This window comes from Nannospalax galili, unplaced genomic scaffold, assembly GCF_000622305.1.
Source record: "Nannospalax galili isolate Female #2095 unplaced genomic scaffold, S.galili_v1.0 scaffold346, whole genome shotgun sequence".
NCBI classification, from domain to species: Eukaryota; Metazoa; Chordata; class Mammalia; order Rodentia; family Spalacidae; genus Nannospalax; species Nannospalax galili.
Window position 1 is genome coordinate 1,797,047 of NW_008357637.1, and position 18,791 is coordinate 1,815,837.

Below are 18,791 nucleotides of genomic sequence, written 5' to 3' on the forward strand. Positions count from 1 at the left end.
TTTATAGGGGTATATTAGTTACTTTTCTGTTGCTGTGATAGGAACACCAAGACCAAGGGAACTTACAAAACGAAGAGTTTATTTAGCTTATGGTTCCAAGGGGCAAGAGTCCATCATGGTAGCAGAGGTGGCTGGAGCAGGAGCAGAAGCTAAGCTCTCACATCTTCAAGGAGGCACAAGAAGCAGAGCGCCACTGGAGATCTGGCAAGCTGGCAAGACTTAAGAATTCTGTACACTTGCTCCCAGCGACGCACTTCCTCCAACATGGCCACACCTTCTCAGACCTCCCAAAACACCACCATTAACTGGGGACAAAATGCCCAAATACTTGGAGCCTATGGGAACATTTTAATTTAAACCATCACATGGGGCTTATTTAAAATTAATTGGAAATGTTATTTGTGTGAAATTTTTAGGTAAAATGTAAGACGAGTTTTTAGATTTTTCCTCAACTAATTCATTTTGCTTTCACATATTTTTTCCCCTAAACTTTCCTGAAGGTATGTAAGTTCCTTAATTTTTTTCTCATACTGTTTTGTTTCAAACTAATATTAAGAATGCAGGTTTTTAAAAATTCGTTTAGACAGACTTGGGAAAACTGACATTGGATAAGTTTGTGTTTATTTTGTGGGGAAAAAAAATGTTTGTTTTGGTTTTTGAAATCAGGGTTTACCTCTGTCTCAGCTGGTCTGGAACTTAGTATATATATATAGCCCAAGCTGGTTTCAAACTTATGATCTTCCAGGGCTAGAGAGATGACTCCGTGGTTATGAGCACTGGCTGCTCTTGGGGAGAACCTGGGTTTGGCTCCTAGCACCTACATCGTGGCTAACAACCATATGTAACTCCAGTTCCAGGAGATCTGACACCCTCTTCTGGCCTCCCCTGGCATTGCATGACATGGGTACACTTACATGCATGCAGGCAAAACACTTATACACATAAAATAAAAATAAATAAAAACCTCTGCCTCCTATGCTGAGATTATAGGCTTTTACTACCACACCTAGTTTATTAAAAAACATTTTGGAGCCCAGGGTGTAGCTTAGTGGTAGATCACTTACCTAGGACACATGAGAGCTTTGATCTCCAGCACACACACACATCAAAGTGTTTGCCATTTAGAGTTTTTAATTAAGATAACTAACTTGTATAATTTCTGTAAAATTCATTGACATTAACTGGGAAGGGCAGAGACAGGAGACTGAGTCAGAGTACAGGACCTAGAGATGAGCCGCAACTGTTCAGGACACAGGTGCAGGCCATATAGCCCCTCTCAGTATTGGTCAGTGTGTCAGTGTGAATGGGCTGGTACAAACTCATAGCAGCTGACACACCAACCTCTCCTCTTTTCCTGTAAATGATTTCTTTGCTAACATGAAGGATTGCTTCAGTGGTCCCAGGGCCCAGGAAACATGTAAAAGTTCCTTTGTCCTGTCCAGATCCATTTGAGTGACTTTCCTGGTTGTGCCATGTAGTGTAAGGGCTTGCTGGTGTTAATGAATCCTTTCCACAAACAACTTTGTGTTTTTGCTGGCAGTTGCCCATATACTTAGTCTTGTCCAAAGCTAGAGATTTCTTCTTGAGGTTGGGGGAAGGGGTTCTACAACCCCAACTGTGCTGTGTTCATTTTTCTTTTGTGGCCTGCTTATTGACTTGAAACTGTGCATTGGTCTTCTTGGGAGTTGGGTACTGCCCGGCCTCTGGCTTTTCTTTCCTGTAGGTAAAGAGGCCCTGGTGGCAGAAGCACTTTGATCTTTGTATTACATATAGAATTAAGAAATAAAAGCCCTCCAACTTTTTTCTCTTTCAAAATCATTTTGGTCTTTTTATAGTTCTATAAAAGTTATAGAATCAAATTGATCAAATTCTGCAAAACATAAGTAAAGGCTTATTTATGTAAAGTTTTATTAAGGATTGAATTGAATCAATAGTCAATTTGAGAATGATACCTAACAATTTGGAGTCCTCCAATGTTAACAAGCATCACTGTTTTAGAGTTTGTAACATTTCTCTCAGACAGATTAGGGTGTCATGCAGTAATAGAGCATGCAATGTGCACAAAGCCCTAGGTTCGATCCCCAGTACTGCCACACAAAATATTTCCCAGCAGTGTTGCAGTGCCCCCTGTCTTCTAGCCTCTGTGGGCTTAGACAGGGGTGTACTTACATATGTCCAGGCAAAACATCAGACATAAAAATAAATTTAAAAAAATTTTTTAAAAGACGGTACACTAAAGACTAACACTGCTGAGAAATATTTTGTGTGGCAGTACTGGGGATTGAACCTAGGGCTTTGTGCCCTTGCATAAATAAGGCCCTGATAGGCCATTGCGTGAAGCTGTGAAGATGAAGCCTGGTTGGCAGTGGAGACCCCAAGAAGACGTTCCTGATGCCAGAGCTGTGAGGCATCTGCCAAGAAGACCTGCATAAAATAGGGAGTGGTACCAGCCTAAGAGAGAGATATATGTTGCATGCAGCAAAGCTGGAGAGGCTGAGCCATCTAAACCGGTTGGAAGTAAAGACTCAGAAATTGAACATGGATCTGCTGGAGTTGGTGTTTGCCATGCTGGTTTTCTGTCTTGTTTTGGTTTGGTATTTCCTCACTGTGCCTCTGTTCCTCCCTTTTGGAATGGTAATGTGTATTCAGTTCCACAGTATATTGGGAGTATGTAATTTGTCTTTTGATTTTACAGGGACTTACAGTTACGAGAGTGCCCTGCGTCTCAGAAGAGACTTTAGACTGTGGACTTTTTAAAATAGTTTTGAGACTGGTAAAGACTATGGGGGCTTTTAAGGATAGACTAAATGCATTTTTCATCTTATATGGTCATGAGCCTTTGGGGACCAGGGAGTGGAATGTGGTGGTTTCAATGAGAATGTTCCCCATAGGCTCCAAGTAGTTGGACATTTTGTCCCCAGTTAAGTGGCGCTGTTTTGGGAGGATTAGAAGGTGTGGCTATGCTGGAGGAAGCACATCACTGGGGGTGGGCTTAGAGAGTTCTTAAGCCTTGCCAGATCTCAAGTCACTCTCTTGCTTCCTATGCCCACTTTAAGATGTGAGCTCTCTGCCTTCTCCTCCTGTTCCAGCCACCTCCTGCCACCAGGCCTCCCCACCATGACGGACTGTAATTCCCTGGAACCGTAAGCTCAAATAAACTCTTCTATAAGTTTTTTTGGTCATTGTTTTTATCACAGCAACAGAAAAGTAACTAATACAATACACTGAACCAATCAACAAAGAATTATTTACAGCGGCATCAAAAAGGAATACACTGGACTGTTTACAAATATATTTAACAAAAAGCAGTACAAGATTGTACATTGGGGGCTAGAGACATAGTTCAGGAGTTAAGAGTGCTGGCTACTGGAACCCAGGTTTGATTCCCAGAACCCACGTGCCAACTAACAACTGTCTGTAACTCCAGTTTCACACTTAGTTTGTTTATTTTATTTATTTATTTAATTTTTTGAGACAGGGTCTCCCTGTAGCCCCTGCTGGCCTAGAACTTGCTATGATCAGGCTGGCCTCCATCTCACAGAACTCTGTTTGCCTCTAATTTATTTGCATAAAATTCTTGGCGTAGTCTCATTTTTCTAATTTTTAGTTTGAAATGACATTCTGATTTTTCTAAGTTGTTGTTCCATAGTCACTCTAGCTTAAAAGATTGACATTTTGTTGATATTGTCCAAGAACCAACTTTGAGTTTATCAAACCCAAGGTCTTGTAAATATTAGGCAAGTGCTCTCCCAATTCTGGACCCCCAGCATTCCTCCCCCAATTTTTAAAAAAAAAAATTTTCTTTTAAAAAGACTTTGGCCATTTTTTAGATTTACTTTATTTTTATTTATGTGTGTGTGTCTGCATGTATGCATGGGTATCCTGCAGGTACCCATGGAAGCCAGAAGAGGGCATCACATCACCTGGAGCTGGAGTTAGAGGCAGTTGTAAGCTACCTGGTGTGGGTTTAGGGAACTAAACTCCAGTCCTCTGTAAAAGCAGCAAGTGCTTTTAACTGCTGAACTCTCTCTAGCCCCTTGTGAGTTGTTTGTTTTAGGTGGGGTCTTGCCATGTAGCCTAGTATTCACTATGAAACCCAGGCTGGCCTCAAATTCATAACTTTCCTCCTGCCTCAGCTTCCTGAATGCTGAGATTCTAGGTGTGCATCACCATACTTGGCTCCCATTAATTTTTTTTTTTCCTGTGTGGTTTGGGGGGAGTCATGTGTGGTGGTCAGAGGAAACTTTGAAGAGTTGGTTCTTTCCTTCTTCCACTGTGAATTCCTGGAATTGAACTGAAGTTGTCAGGCTTGCATGGTGAGTGCCTGCCTGTCTGCCGTGAGCCATCTCATTGGCCCCCATTTTTTTCCATTTGTGTGTGTGCATGGTATGCATGTGTCCTTGAATGTGTGGGTACACATCTGGGAATGAATGGGTATGTGGAGGCAAGAGGTTGCAGGACTCATCCTTAATTGCTCTTCTACATTATTCATTGAGGCAAGTCTTTTAAATTCAGACCTCACAGGCTAGTCTTGTTAGCTACCTTGCACTGCTTTTTGAGGCCAGAATTACAGGAAGGCTTCCATATGACCTAGCATTTACATGGGTCTTAGAGATCCAAACTCTGGCCTTCATGATTGCACAGCAAATATTTTAACAATGAGCCATCAACTCAGCCCTGTTTTTTTTAGTTATTTTAGGGGCTAGAGAGAGAGCTCAGCAGTTAAGAGCACTGGCTGATCTTACAGATAATCCAGAGGATCAAACACCCTCTTCTGGTTTCTGTAGGCAGCAAGTAATTTCATGTGGATTTGTACCATGTTCTGTTAGTCTAAAGAATTCCCGTAGTATTTCTAATAAAGTAGGTCCGCTAGCAGCACAGCAGATTTCCTTGATCTTTTATTTTTGTTATTTTGAAGGATAGTTCTGCTGGATACAGAAATCTTGTTTGATATAATAATGGGGGCTTTGTTTATTTGTTTTCCCTGTCAGTACTTGGAATATGTCATCCCACTGATCTCTGGCTTCCTTGGTTTCTAATGAGTTAGTTTTCTCTTGCTGTTTTAAAGATTTTTGTTGTTTCTTACTGGATTTTGATAGTTTTGACTACGATGTGTTTAAAAGTTTGTTGATCTTCCTGGATGTTTAATTTTTATATTTCTTCAAGTACTTTTCCTATGGCTTCTTTCTGGGTTTCCCACTATGGTAATGCTAATGTGCTTGGGCAGTTTTAATTTAAAGGAGGATCAGAGCCCACTGTTATTTTATAAGGTAGGGAATACAAGTAAGGAGAACTAGCCAGGAAGTTATCCTAGTAATTGAAAACAATACTCATGGAAACAGAAGGAAATCAGTATCCTACACATTTCTGAATGGCTTGATAACTGAGAATAAAGACACTAAATTGAAATGGGAGACACTGAACTGGGCATGGTGGCCCATATCTTTAATCCCAGCACTTGGTGACGCAGAGGCAGGTGGATCTCTGTGAGATCCAGGCCAGCCTGGTCTAAATAGCAAATTCTAGGCCAGTTTGGGCTACAAGGAGATCCTGTCTCAAAAAACCAAAACAAAAACACAAGAGAGGGAAACTGGAGAATGGGATAATATGACAAATTATATTTCAGTATTATGTTTACTTCATAATTTTCTGTATGAATGCATTTCAGTTATTTTGTTTTATTGTTGATTTCTTTATTTATTGAGACAGGGTTTCGCTGTAGTCCTGGCTGACCTGAAACTTGCTAAATAGACCAGGCTGGTCTCAAATTCACAGCAGTCCGCCTGCCTCTGCCTCTTAAGTGCTGCGAATAAAGTGCACCATCACACCCAGCTCTTTCCCCTCCCCTCCCCTCCCCTCCCCTCTCATAGGGAATCTAGATTAGGGAAAAATAGGAGAACTACCAAGAGTGAGAGACTCCAAGGATGGAATACCCTGATTTCCTTATTCTTAATATCATACTAATGCACTGGTGGATTGCTTTAAAGCCATAGTCAAATAAAGAGACATACAAGTAAGGTATGTGTCAGTGGATTGAATGAATGGATGTATCTCATTAACCCTATCTTAGACCTTTTAAAAGAGGCCTTATTGACAAACCATATAATGCACTCATTTGTTTTAAAAAGCACCATTTTTAATGGTATTTATAGTATGTCTGTCAGTACTTTATTTTTTTATTATTTTTAAAAATATTATTTATGTGTATGAGTGTATTGCCTGCATGTATGTAAGTGCACCCATGTTGTACAATGCCTGCAGAGGTCAGAAGAGGGCATCGGATCCCCTGGAACTAGAGTTACAGATGGTTGTTAGCCATCATGTGGGTTCTGGGACTCAAACCTGGGTCGTCTGTAAGAGCAACCAGTGCTCTTGCTGAGCTATCTCCCCAGTCCCCTTTATTTCTTTTTATTACCATATAATATACCATTGTGTGGATATGTCACTTTTTTTCCTCTTTTTGAGACAGGGTCTCCCCATAGACCCAGCCGATCTAGAACTTGTTATGTAGAGCAGGTTGACCTTGATCTCAGATCCACTTGCCTCTACCTCCTGGTACTGGGATTTAAAGGCTTGTGCCACCACACCCGGTGATTATATCACATTTTACTCTTTCATCAGTTTGTGCACATTGGGTTGTTCCATTTTGGGGACCCTCGTGAATAATGCTGTTATGGACATACTATTTTATGGACTTCTGTTTTCATATCTCTAAGGATAGAAAATGTGAAACAAAACAAAACTAATAATGATATTTAACCTTCTGAGGAACCACTGGACTGTTTTCTAAATGGCTGCACTATTAGATGTTTCCATCAGTGCATCAGGATTCCACTTTCTGCACACTATCTGAGTTGGTGTTGTCTCTTTAGTACTAGCTTTCTTGGTGGATATGAGGTGGTATCTCATGATTTGCATTTCCCTGTGGCTCTGATGTCATCTTTCCATGTGCTTATTGTTGGTCTGTTTGTGTATCTTCTTGAGAAATGCTCTTTCATTCCTGTGCCCATTTTTGTAGAGGGGTTGTTTTTTAATGATTAGTGAAAGCTTTTAATCTGATCTGATCACGAGTACTTTATTCCACATTTGTTTTGCAAATCATTTATGTCAGTTGTCTTCATTTTCTTATTGGTATTATTTGAAAACAGAAGTGCTAAATTCTGATAAAACATAGCTTATTGTTTTTCACTTTGCTTTTGTTATTATTTAAGAAATCATTGCCTAGATGGATCTCTGTGAGTTGAAGGCCAGCCTGGTCTACCTACATAGCAAGCTCCAGACTAGCCCCGAGGCTACAGGGAGACTCTGTCTCAAAAAGACACCCCCCCCCCAAAAAAGAAAGAAATCATTGCCTAACTATAAATCATGAGGGTTTACTCTTGTTTTCTTCTAAGTGTTTTTTTTAATATAATTTATATTTTTATGTGTATGAGTGTATTGCCTGCATGTATGTGAGTGCACCCATGTCGTGCAATGCCAGAAAAGGGCATCGGATTCCCCTGGAACTGGAGCTAAGGATGGTTCATAGCTGCCATGTGGGTGCTGGGAATCGAACCTGGGTCCTCTGCAAGAGCAGTCAGTGCTCTTTACCACTGAGCTATCTCTCCAGCCCCCTCTTCTAAGTGTTTTTAAGTTTTACCTCCATGTTTAGGTTTGTGTTTTATGTAAGGAAAGAAGACTCCAGCTCTATTCTTTTGCTTGTAGAGCTCCCATTTTCCAACCCCCGTTTGTTGAAAAAAATTTTTTTATATTGTCTTGGCAGCCTTCGAATGCTGAATTCAATTCCATTGAGCTGTCCTTATATCAGTGCCATCCTGTTGGATTATTGTAGTTTTGAAGTAAATGTTGAAATCAGAAAGTCTTATGATCTATGAACTAGTTTAAACTTTTGATATGGGGGTAGTATGGACACTTGTACAGGTTAGAGGATAACTTTGTGGAGTTAGTTCTTTCCATCCACCTTACATGAGTTTAAGGAATTGAACTGAGGTTACCAAGCTTGTGTAGCAAATGCCTTTACTCACTGAGCAATCTCTCTAGCTTGACTTTTTTTTTTAATATTTTACTTAAAAATTATTTTGTGTGTGAGTGCCTACATGTGTGTAAGTGCACCACATGCACGCAGTGCCCACAGAGGTCAGAAGAGGGTGTCAGATTCCTTGGAACTGGAGTTACAGATGGTTGTTAGCCACCGTGTGAGTGCTGGAAACTGAACCTGGGTCCTCTGTAAGAATAGCCAATACTCTTAACTGATAAGCAATCTCTACAGCCCAATTTATTACTATTTTTATTCATGAATATGTGTGTCTGTATACATGAATGTGAGTGCTCACAGAGACCCGAAGAGGGTGTTAGATCTCTTGGAGCTGGAGTTACAGCAGTTATGAGCTACCTGATGTAGGTGCTGGGAACTAAACTTGGGTCCTCTGGAACAGCAGTACACACTGTCTGTCTGTCTGTCTGTCTGTCTGTCTCTGTCTTTTTGAGACAGGGTCTCCCTGTAGTTCCAGCTGACCTGGATCTCACTATGTAGACCAGGCTGGCCTTGAACTCATAGAGATCTGCCTCCCTCTGCCTCCCATAGTGCTGGGACCAAAGGTGTATGCCACTGCACCCGGCAGCAGTACACACTTTGTTAACACTGATCTTCTCTCCAACCCTAAAACACTCTTTTAACCTTTCAACTCATTAGGAAATGGAAACAATATTATTTCTACCCATTGTGTTCCAATGTTATCCTGGTCTGCTACTTAATATAATGTAGTTAACTATAGAGAAACAAAAATCTGTGATATTCAGACATAATGAAGAGTCAGTATCATTACTGTATTCTCCAAACCAAAAAAGCTTGCTTTTATAAAGGAATTTTTATTTTTCTTGAATTAGTGAAAGAAATACAGAGACCTATAAAAGCTATTAGATTACAGTTACAACTGGGAAACATAGGAGGAATTGGAGAGGAGAGAGTGAGGAGTGGATTTGATCAAAACACATATGCATGTATGAAATTCTCAAACAATAATTTTTTTAAACTTTTAAAAGTTAGCCAGATATGGTGGTGCATGACTTTAATCCCAGCACTCAGGAGGCAGAGGCAGGCAGATCTCTGTGAGTTGAGGCCAAACTGGTCTACATAGTGAGTTTCAGGTCAGTCGGGGTTTATGTGGTGAGAACCTATCATGCTGCACCCCCAAGTTACAATTGACAGTCTTAGTTACCAAGAAGTGCATGCATTTGGAATTGCTCATCTAAACTTGAATATCTCATTTACACAGCTACTTTAATTGCATTTTAAACTAAGATGCATATAGTAACACAGTAGGCAAAAAGTTGATACTGGAAATGAGTAGCTCTCATTTCATAAATAATGTAAACATCTTTGTAAAAGTACATATCATTTTATTTGGCAAAGATAATTATAAGAGGCAATTCTTTCATATTGTAACTTTCCATATAGAATTTCCTTTTCAGAAATTTTGCCTTTTTAGAATGTTACTAAGATTATTGATTGAGATTATAAATGATGATGGAATTATGTTCAATAAGAGAAATGTTATTCTCATTTTAGCGGAAGATCCATCCAAAAGCTATGTGAAACTAAGAGACTTTGTGCTTGCAAAGCTTTGTCAAGATTTGCCCTGTTTTTCCCAGGAAAAGTTAATGCAAGGATTCAATGAAGATATGGCGATACAAGCACAGCAGAAGTTCAAAATAAATAAGGTATATTTTTATTTTTATTTTTTTAACATTTTATTATTTTTATTTTATGTGTATGCGTGTATTGCCTGCATGTAGGTAAGTGCACCCATGTCGTGCAATGTCTGTGGAGGACAGGAGAGGCTGTGGGATAGATCCCCTGGAACTGGAGTTACAGTCAGTTGTTAGCTAACATGTGGGTGCTGGAATTCAAACCCAGGTCCTCTCTCCAGCCCTATTGTTTTTATTTTGTATGAGGAAAACATTAAAAATGTTTTTTTCTTTTTCTTTCTTTTTTTTTTAAAGCACCTAGCTTAACTATATTGTAAGGACATTAAAATGTGTAGGAAGTAACAGTGCTTAAACAGACTGAAGCCAGACTGCCAGGTTCAAGCCTAAATCTTTGCTCTATCACCTAGAACAATTTAGTTTACTGCTTTGTAGCTAAGTTTCCTTACTGTATTCTCCAGTGAGAACGTAACCAGCAGGGTTTTAGTTCATTTCAAAGTTCAAAGGGAATGAGAAGATGTATAGCAATACCACGTAGAATTGAGCAGAACAAAGATAGGCATGAATATCTTATTTTTGTTTTTTTAAAACAAAAATTAAACTTGACTAGCAGAATGACTCAGTGGGCAGAGCATCAAACTTGATGACCTGAACGTGATGCCAGAATTCATGTGGTGGAAGGAAAGAGCTAATTCCAGAGAGTTGTCCTCGGGAGCCCTCCACACATACTTTATGATATGAGTGCTCCCATCAATCGATGAAATTTTTTAAATCTTTTAAAGATTAGGTTGTAAAATAGTTATATCCCTAGAGACAATATTGGTGGGAAGAGGTGCTAGAGGAAAAATGTGTAACTTTTATTTTTTATATGTATGAGTGTTTTCCTTTCGTGTATGTAAGTGTACCCGTGCAGTGTCCTCAGAGGCCAGAAGAGAGCATCATATCCCCTGGAACTTGAGTTAGTGGCCATGTAGGTGCTGGGAACTGAACATGGTTCCTCTGCAAGAACAGCCATTGCTCTTCATTGCAGAGCCATCTCTCCAACCCTGTAACTTGCATTTTATACACTTTAAAAGGTTTTTTGGTTTTGTTTTGTTTTGTTTGTATTTTGGGGGGTTGATGGGGGGAAGCACGTGTATGCCTGAGCGTGAGTCAGAGGACAACTTGCCTGAATGGGTCTTCCACCATGTAGGTTCTAAGGATTGAACTCAGGAAGTCATTCTTGGTGACAAACATCTTTATCTACTGTGCCCATCTTACCAGCCCCTATTTTTTATGTTTCTAATATTTAAATTTTAAAGTAGTAAATATTTTAAGATGGGGATAGGAAAAAACAGATGACAGAGAAGTGAGGTTTTTTTTTTGTGTTGATTTGATTTGATTTTGGTTTTTTGGGACTATGTACCCCTGGCTGGCCTGAAACTCTCAGAGAACCTCCTGCCTCTGCTGGGATTAAAGGCCTGTGTCACCACTCCTGGCTTCTTTATCCTCCTTTCTTCTCATTCTATTTATAATTGGGGTGCTAGAGAGTTGGCTCGGTGGTTAAAAGCACTTACTGTTCTTCCAGAGGACCAGGGTTTAATTCCCAACTCTTGTATAGCTGTTCACACCAGTACTTAACTCCAGTTCCAGGAGATCTAACACCCTCTACTGGCCTCTGAGACACCAGGCACGTATGTTATGCACTTACATACATTCAGGCAAAACACTCACAAAATGTTTAAAATCCTATTTGGGAAATTTCATCTAAATCTTCAAATCTTGATTTTCCCTTTGAACTTTGAAACTAACCAAAAACCTGCTTGTTACCTTCAACAACACAATCTGAACTGAAACTCTCCATCTTCTACACTTTAATGGTTTCCTGTCTTTAAAATAAAGAACATGGGGGCTGGAGAGATGGCTCAGCAGTAAAGAACACTGACTGTTCTTACAGAAGTCCCGGGTTCGAATCCCAGCACTCACATGGCAACTAACAACTGTCTGTAACTCCAGTCCCAGGGGGTCCAACAGCCTCTTCTGCCCTCCAAGGGCATTGCACGACACAGGTGCTCTTAGTTACACGCAGGAAATACACTCATACGTCTATTAACTATATTAACCCCATTATTTATTGAGTAATGAATAGCTCAGCTTCAATGAAATGTGAACTCATTTTTTTAAGTATTTATTATTGGTTGTTTTTTTTTTAATGTGTATGCATGTATTGCCTGCATGTATGTAAGTGCACCAGTGCCATGCAATGCCTGTGGAGGTCAAAAGAGGGTGTTGGATCCCCTGGAACTGGAGTTACAGACGATTATTAGCTGTCCTGTGGGTGCTGGGAACTGAACCTGGGTAACCACTGAGCCATCTCTCCATCCCCATGAATTCATTTTTTTTAAATGATGATTTAGGGGCTGGAGAGCTGGCTCAGAGGTTAAGGGCACTGACTACTCTTGCAGAGGACCCAGGTTCGATTCCCAGCATCCACATGGTGGCTATGAACTGTCCTTAACTCCAGTTCCAGGAGAATCCAAAGCCCTCTTCTGACCTCTGCGGCATTGCACCACACAGGTGCACTCACATACATGCAGGCAATACACTCATACACATAAAATAAAAACAATAAATAAAAATTTTTTAAATGATGATTTAGCCAAAAGATGAATTAAACTTCCTAAATTGGGTACACTAAGTGCACTGTAATCTCGCCCCTGCCCACCTTACTAATTTCATCTTCTTGCCGATTTTCTACATGCTGTTGGCTTTACTGAACTTAAAATTTCCCACCTATGCCAAGTCTTTCTTTCCCTGTATAAATGCTGTTCCCTTTATCAGGAATACTTCCTTTGCTTGGCTGTAGTATTTGGTGTTTAGACTCAATTCACATACCTCCACAGCCTTCTACTAGCCTACTTCCCCACCAAAGTAAGTTCACAACTGAAGCAAGACAGAAAAAGAATGCTAGCTACTCTTTTGGCTTCAGTGATACCAAAACCAACCTTACTGTTTTAACTCTTACATATATACTGATACTGTTTAAATCCACACCCTTAGACCAGAATGTTCTGCCTCATTATCATTTCACACTCTCCCTAGTTACTCCTCATATATATCTAGAGTCCTTGCCCTATTAATATTCTTCACTTGTGCTGTTTTGTTTATATCTTCATCATGATTTTGTTTTGTTTGGAATAGTTCTTTTTGGTTATAGCTTGGCTTCTTAATTCGTGTCTGTGTCTCTGTCCATTACTGGGGATTGAATCTAGGTCTTAGGCATGATGGTCAAGTGCTCTAACACTGAGCTAAATCCCCCAGCTGTTGAATTGGTCTCTCTATCCTTTTGCTATCATTTGTAGGCATCTAAAACAATGATTTACTTAAAACTCAAATTTGTGCACATCACCTATATTGCTATTTAAAAATCTGATAACTTCTAGGTTAAAGTCCAGTTCTTTAGCCCTTTATGTCAGTCCCCATCCCCAGTGTCTTCCTCCTGTTGCTTGTTTTTTAGTTTATGATCTAGCAGTGACAAGCTTTTCTGTTGTGTGTGCATGTATATGTGTGTACACATACACACAGTGCCCTTCCATTTCTAGGATAATACTTAAAGATTCATCTTAGAGGCTGGGGATATAGCTCATTGATGGAGCACTTTTCTAGCATGTGTGAGTCCTTGAGTTAGATCCTAGCATCACACCAACAGGGGGTGGTGGGTAAGGAGAGGGGAATGGGGGAAGGAGACTGAGATTCAACACAGGTTTTATTTTCATTCTCATAAGAATCATCTTCTACCATTTCCCATATTCCCAGGCTATGTTACCATCATATCCTATATATATTTCTATCATTAAATTAGTAACATTTTGGTCATGTATGTTGCCTTTCTTGAGAACAGAGTATCTTTTACATTTCCTCTGCTATTCATCACAATTCCTTGCTGGTTACAGATATTAAATATATCCTATGTTCTTCTAGAAAAAAAAGTCACTATTTTTTAATAGGAAAGCGTTTTCATTTTCTTTTCATTTGGTTAGCAACATGCTAGACGGGTTTATGAAATTCTCCGATTGCTAGTAACTGACATGAGTGATGCTGAACAGTACAGAAGCTATAGACTGGATATAAAAAGACGACTAATCAGCCCATACAAGGTAAGAGTTTCAACACGAACAGTTAATAGAATAACCAATAGAACAATTAAGTTCTATACCAATATACCTATCTAGCTTTACATATTTAAAGTTTTTTAAAGATTTTATTTAATTTATGTATATGTATTTGGCCAGCCCAAATTAGATGAGATGGCTCAGTGGATAAAGGAACTTGCCAAGCCAATCCTGAGTTCAGTCCCTGAACCCAAATGGTGGAAGGAGAAAACTGACTTCCCTATTTTTCCTCTGACCTTCACACATACACCATGGCACCATACAGGCCCATACAAATACACATATATGCATAAAAAATAAATAAATATAAAGAAAAAAAATTTAACCCTAATATATGATACATAATACATGCACATATATATGTACGCATACACAAAGTAGAGTATGCAGTTTAAAGAGTATTAAAAATGCAATTTTAATAGTTTTTTTAAATATTAAAATGCAGTTTAACTCGAAAGTCAACTTACTTTATTTGTGTGGTGTAAGATAACTTACTTCAATAAAGGCTTATCTCTAGTATTCTATTGTACTTTGTCTTATAAGTGTTTGTTTGATTACAGATTTAAAGTAATGAGCATTGCACATTTGCCTAATAGTCCAAAGTTATTAAAGGGTTCCCTTTAAGTTTTAGAATTTATTAGTTTTAGAAATGGATTTATTATAGTACTGTTTTTAGAGTCGTTTTTGTTTTGTTCTGTTGTTAATTGTCTTTTGAGAAGCGAAATGGATTTATTATAGTACTGTTTTTAGAGTTGTTTTTGTTTTGTTCTGTTGTTAATTGTCTTTTGAGAAGCTAAGTAGACTAAGAATTCAGACTTTTAACTGAACTTTAGACTTTGAATCCTGGCTTCTTAGCTCACTACCTCTGTGAGGCTGGACAAGTTATCTTTTTTCTTCTTCTTCTTCTTCTGTCTAAATACCTATCTCATAGAGTTGTTAGCATTATGAAATAATATATGTAATTTCTGATTTCTATATGAAGTCAGTTGTTTGTTTTGAAACAGGGTCTCATATAGCCCAGGCTAGCCTTGAACTCCCTTGAACTGCCCCTACCTTGTTAGTGCTAGGATTATAAATATGCACTGTCATGCCCAGCTTGAAGTTCTTAGTTTTGTTTTGAGGAGGCCCCTCGTCATGTATATATATTTACCACTCTTTGACACAAATAACCAGGTCTTGTTAACTCTTTTTAGAGGGTCTGCAATTTGTGTGTATTTAAGCTTCCTTAATAAAGAAACTGCATGGGATAAAATTGGGCATATTCCTATTAATATTTCTAATATCGAAGACCTAAAATTGTAGGAATGTCAGCAAATATTTTCATTTAACAAATAACCATGTTTGCGCCTTAGAAAAAGCAGAGAGATCTTGCCAAGATGAGAAAATGCCTCAGACCAGAAGAACTGACAAACCAGATGAACCAGATAGAAATAAGCATGCAACATGAACAGCTAGAAGAAAGCTTTCAGGAATTGGTGGAAGACTACCGACGTGTTATTGAACGGCTAGCTCAAGAATAACGATTGTCCTATTCTATTCAGGAAGCTTCTACATTTCTGTACATTGTGCTGTGAAAACTCTGATGATTATTTTAATTTTAAAATCTTGTAACATTTTACTTACATTAAAAGTTATCTATGTTATCTTTAGTGGAATATTTTCTTTTTGAGAGATTGTATATTTTAAAATACTGTCTAGAGTTTATGAACATATATTCCATTAAAAAAAAGATGGCTTGTGAACTATTGCAATTGCTTTTCTTCTTAAAAAGTATAATAAATGCTTAGTTGTGGTATGTTAAGGTGTGATATGGTACTTAAGTATTAAAGACAAACTTTTTCAGTTTTATTTAAAACCTTAAGTTTTAGCTGTATGTGATGGCTCACATGTATAATCCAGCACTCGAGGCTAAAGCAGGAAAATTTCTTTGAGTTCAGTGCCAGTCTAGGTCACAGTGTGAGTTCTTGTGCCATAACCTAAAAACAAGCAGGCAAGGTGGCTCATTGGTTAAGAATGCTTACTAGGCAATCACAAATGGAGTGGGAATCCCAGTGCCCAGGTAAGAAGCTGGGCATCCAGCACATTCCTGAAATGCCAGCTCAAAAGTAGGTAGAGACAGGAGGGCTGCTGGAGCTTGCTGGTTTCCAGCATGGCCAAGAAAACACAAAGAAAGACCCTGCCTCAAAGGAATAGGCTGAGGGTGGTAGAGGAAGACACCTGGTGCCTGCCTTTGGCATCTGCACACACACATACAAATAAATGATAGAACTAAAACAAAAACATCTTAAATTGTAAGTTTTATTCATCCCCACTTTTAAAAACATTTCTTTGGGGATCCTCATTATTTCATTTTTCCTGGATGACTTTTTTGTCGGTTTTTTTAAAGTAGCATACAAAGTAAGGGATTTTATTATAGCAGTTTCACATGTATTTTGTGTTGATCCTCCTCCCTCATTGCCACCCCCATGCTGGACCCCTGTATTTTTATTTTTTAAAAAATATTTTTTTTATTTTATGTGTATGAGAGTGTATATAAGTGCCTGCATGTATATAAGTGCACCCATGCCATGCAGTGCCCTCAGAGGTCAGAAGAATGCATTGGATCCCCTGGAACTGGAGTTAACAGACACTTGCTAGCTGCCATATAGGTGCTGGGGATCAAACCTGGTCCTCTGCAAGAACAGTCAGTGCTCTTAACTGCTGATCCATCTCTCCAGCATTGACCTCTGTTTTTGTTTTTGTTTTTTAAATAAATGTTCCTATATTAGGTTGCCACCAGTTGTGATGGTAGTGGTGATGGATTTTGTTTTATTTTATTGGTGGTTGTATTTCAAATAAATTCCTGCCTAATTTTACTTATTGTTTGGGGGTAAATATGAGAAACCAGAAAGTAGATGCAACCTGAAACCTGTTTGATATCAGATATTACCTGGAGAAAATTCAGATATTAGCATAAAATATAAGTAATATAAGACCAAAATGTTATTAAACAATTTAAGCCTGGGATGGTGGTGCACCTATAAACCTGCACTCAAGAGACTGAGGCAAAAAAATGGTGAGGCAGGCCTGAGCCATGTAACAACTTGCCACGAAGTAAGAAATTTATACACCATATGTAATATGAAAAGCATATTTGTTAAAGGTTTTCAGTAAGGATACCAAAATGTTACAGTACAAGAAGAAATCAAAGTAAGGATAAGTTGTTATGTAATATTCTCATTTCTAACAGAGTAAAATAACAGATACAGAACCATTATAAGTAAAGCTTCATATTTAGAATGTGTCAGCAGTGAACCAGGTGTTACAGAACATTAGAAACAGATGGTAAGGATCCTAGCAGACAGCCTGAGAGACCTCTGTCGGTGTAGTGGCTATGATCTCAACACACTGCCAGAGTGCCGGGTTTTGGCCTCCCTCTGACATGGACTGAAAACACAGGGGACTGCCTGAGAGTGCCCAGATCCTGCCTCCATGTGGTGGTGAGCTTCTCTTAATTGTGCCATACCCATCCCCCTACCTGGGATTTCATGAGACCCCTCCTAAGACCCCAGAGCAGACCTGGCTTTGGTAGGCTAAGGCTGAGATCCTTAGCAAACAGCCTGAGAGGGTGGGCTCCGAGCTCCATCCGTGTAGCGGCTGTGATCTCAGCACACCACTAGAGACTGCCAAGTTCTGGCCTCCCTCTGGTATAGAGGCTGAGAACACAGCAGACCAACTGAGAGTCCCCAAATCGACACTCCCTGCCCCCCAGGGAATTTCCCATATTTTCTCTGAGTTCTGCTAATAGGGGTTTTCCAAACCTTAGAAGGAAGTCTGAGTGTACCTGACTGGAACCTGACTTGGGCTTCTGTGGGTACTCCTCAATAGCTGATCTGAAGCCATCAGTTCCCTCCAAAATAAAACTTGAGAGAACAGTCGGGCGTGGTGGTGCACGCCTTTAATCCCAGCACTTGGGAGGCAGAGGCAGGCAGATCTCTGTGAGTTTGAGGCCAGCCTGGTCTACGTAGGGAGTTCCAGGTCAGCTGGGGCTACAGGGAGACCCTGTCTCAAAAAGACCAAAAAAAAAAAAAACCAAAAAAACCTTGAGAGAACCTGAAACCTGTACCAACCAGCTTTACATAACCAATAAGGAAAAGGCCTTGGCACCCCAATAATACAAACAGAAGCATACGTCAACTTAATTTTCATATCAGAATCATAAACAACAAAAGAAATTCACATGCCAAAATCACAACGAAAGAATAATAAAATGGAAAGTCAAAACACTATGTCCCCACCAAACTCCATCAGTTCTGTAGAAGAGTTCTACAAGGAGAACCCCTATAGATAACCCAGGATGCTGAATTTAAAAGAACAATCATAAGCATGATCAAGGAATTCAACAAATTTAAAGAACACACGAACAAACAACTAAAAGAAGATAGGGATGAACTTCTGAATGAATTCACAAAAGAATCATTGAAAACTCAGGCAGAAATGAAGAAGGAAGTGAAAAACTCAATAAGCCAATTTGAAATAACAGGAAAGCCTCACTGCTAGAAAGAATGAAGTGGAAAACAATATCAACACTGGAGGATAAAGTAGGAGAAATGGACCACTCGACCAAAGATTATGGAAAATTTAAACACGGAATAGAATATGCAAGAGATCTACGGATCATAGGAATAGAGGAAGGAGAAGAATTTCAGGTTAATGGTGTTGACCAGATCTTAAACAGGATTGTAGAAGAGAATTTCCCAAAATTAAGGAAAGACATCCCCATACAAATACAGGAAGCACATAGAACACCAAATAGACAGGATCAGAAAAGAAACTCCCCATGACATATCATAGTAAAAACACTAAATGTACAGAAGAAAGAGAAAATACTGAAAGCAGCAAAATAAAAAACAAGTCACATACAAAGGAAAGCCCATCAGAATTACAGCTGACTTA

The 18,791-nt window shown here is 39.2% G+C and overlaps 1 protein-coding gene across 1 annotated transcript in view; it reads left to right on the plus strand.

Moving 5' to 3' along the window:
* Hat1 (histone acetyltransferase 1) overlaps positions 1 to 15,646 on the plus strand; it is a 53,840-nt gene extending 38,194 nt beyond the window's left edge. The window contains exons 9-11 of the mRNA XM_008855260.2: positions 9,569 to 9,720; positions 13,725 to 13,841; positions 15,209 to 15,646. Coding sequence (XP_008853482.1) covers positions 9,569 to 9,720; positions 13,725 to 13,841; positions 15,209 to 15,376 — 437 coding nt within the window. The 3' untranslated portion in view covers positions 15,377 to 15,646. The remainder of the gene's footprint in view (positions 1 to 9,568; positions 9,721 to 13,724; positions 13,842 to 15,208) is intronic.
* The last annotated feature ends 3,145 nt before the right edge of the window (positions 15,647 to 18,791 follow it).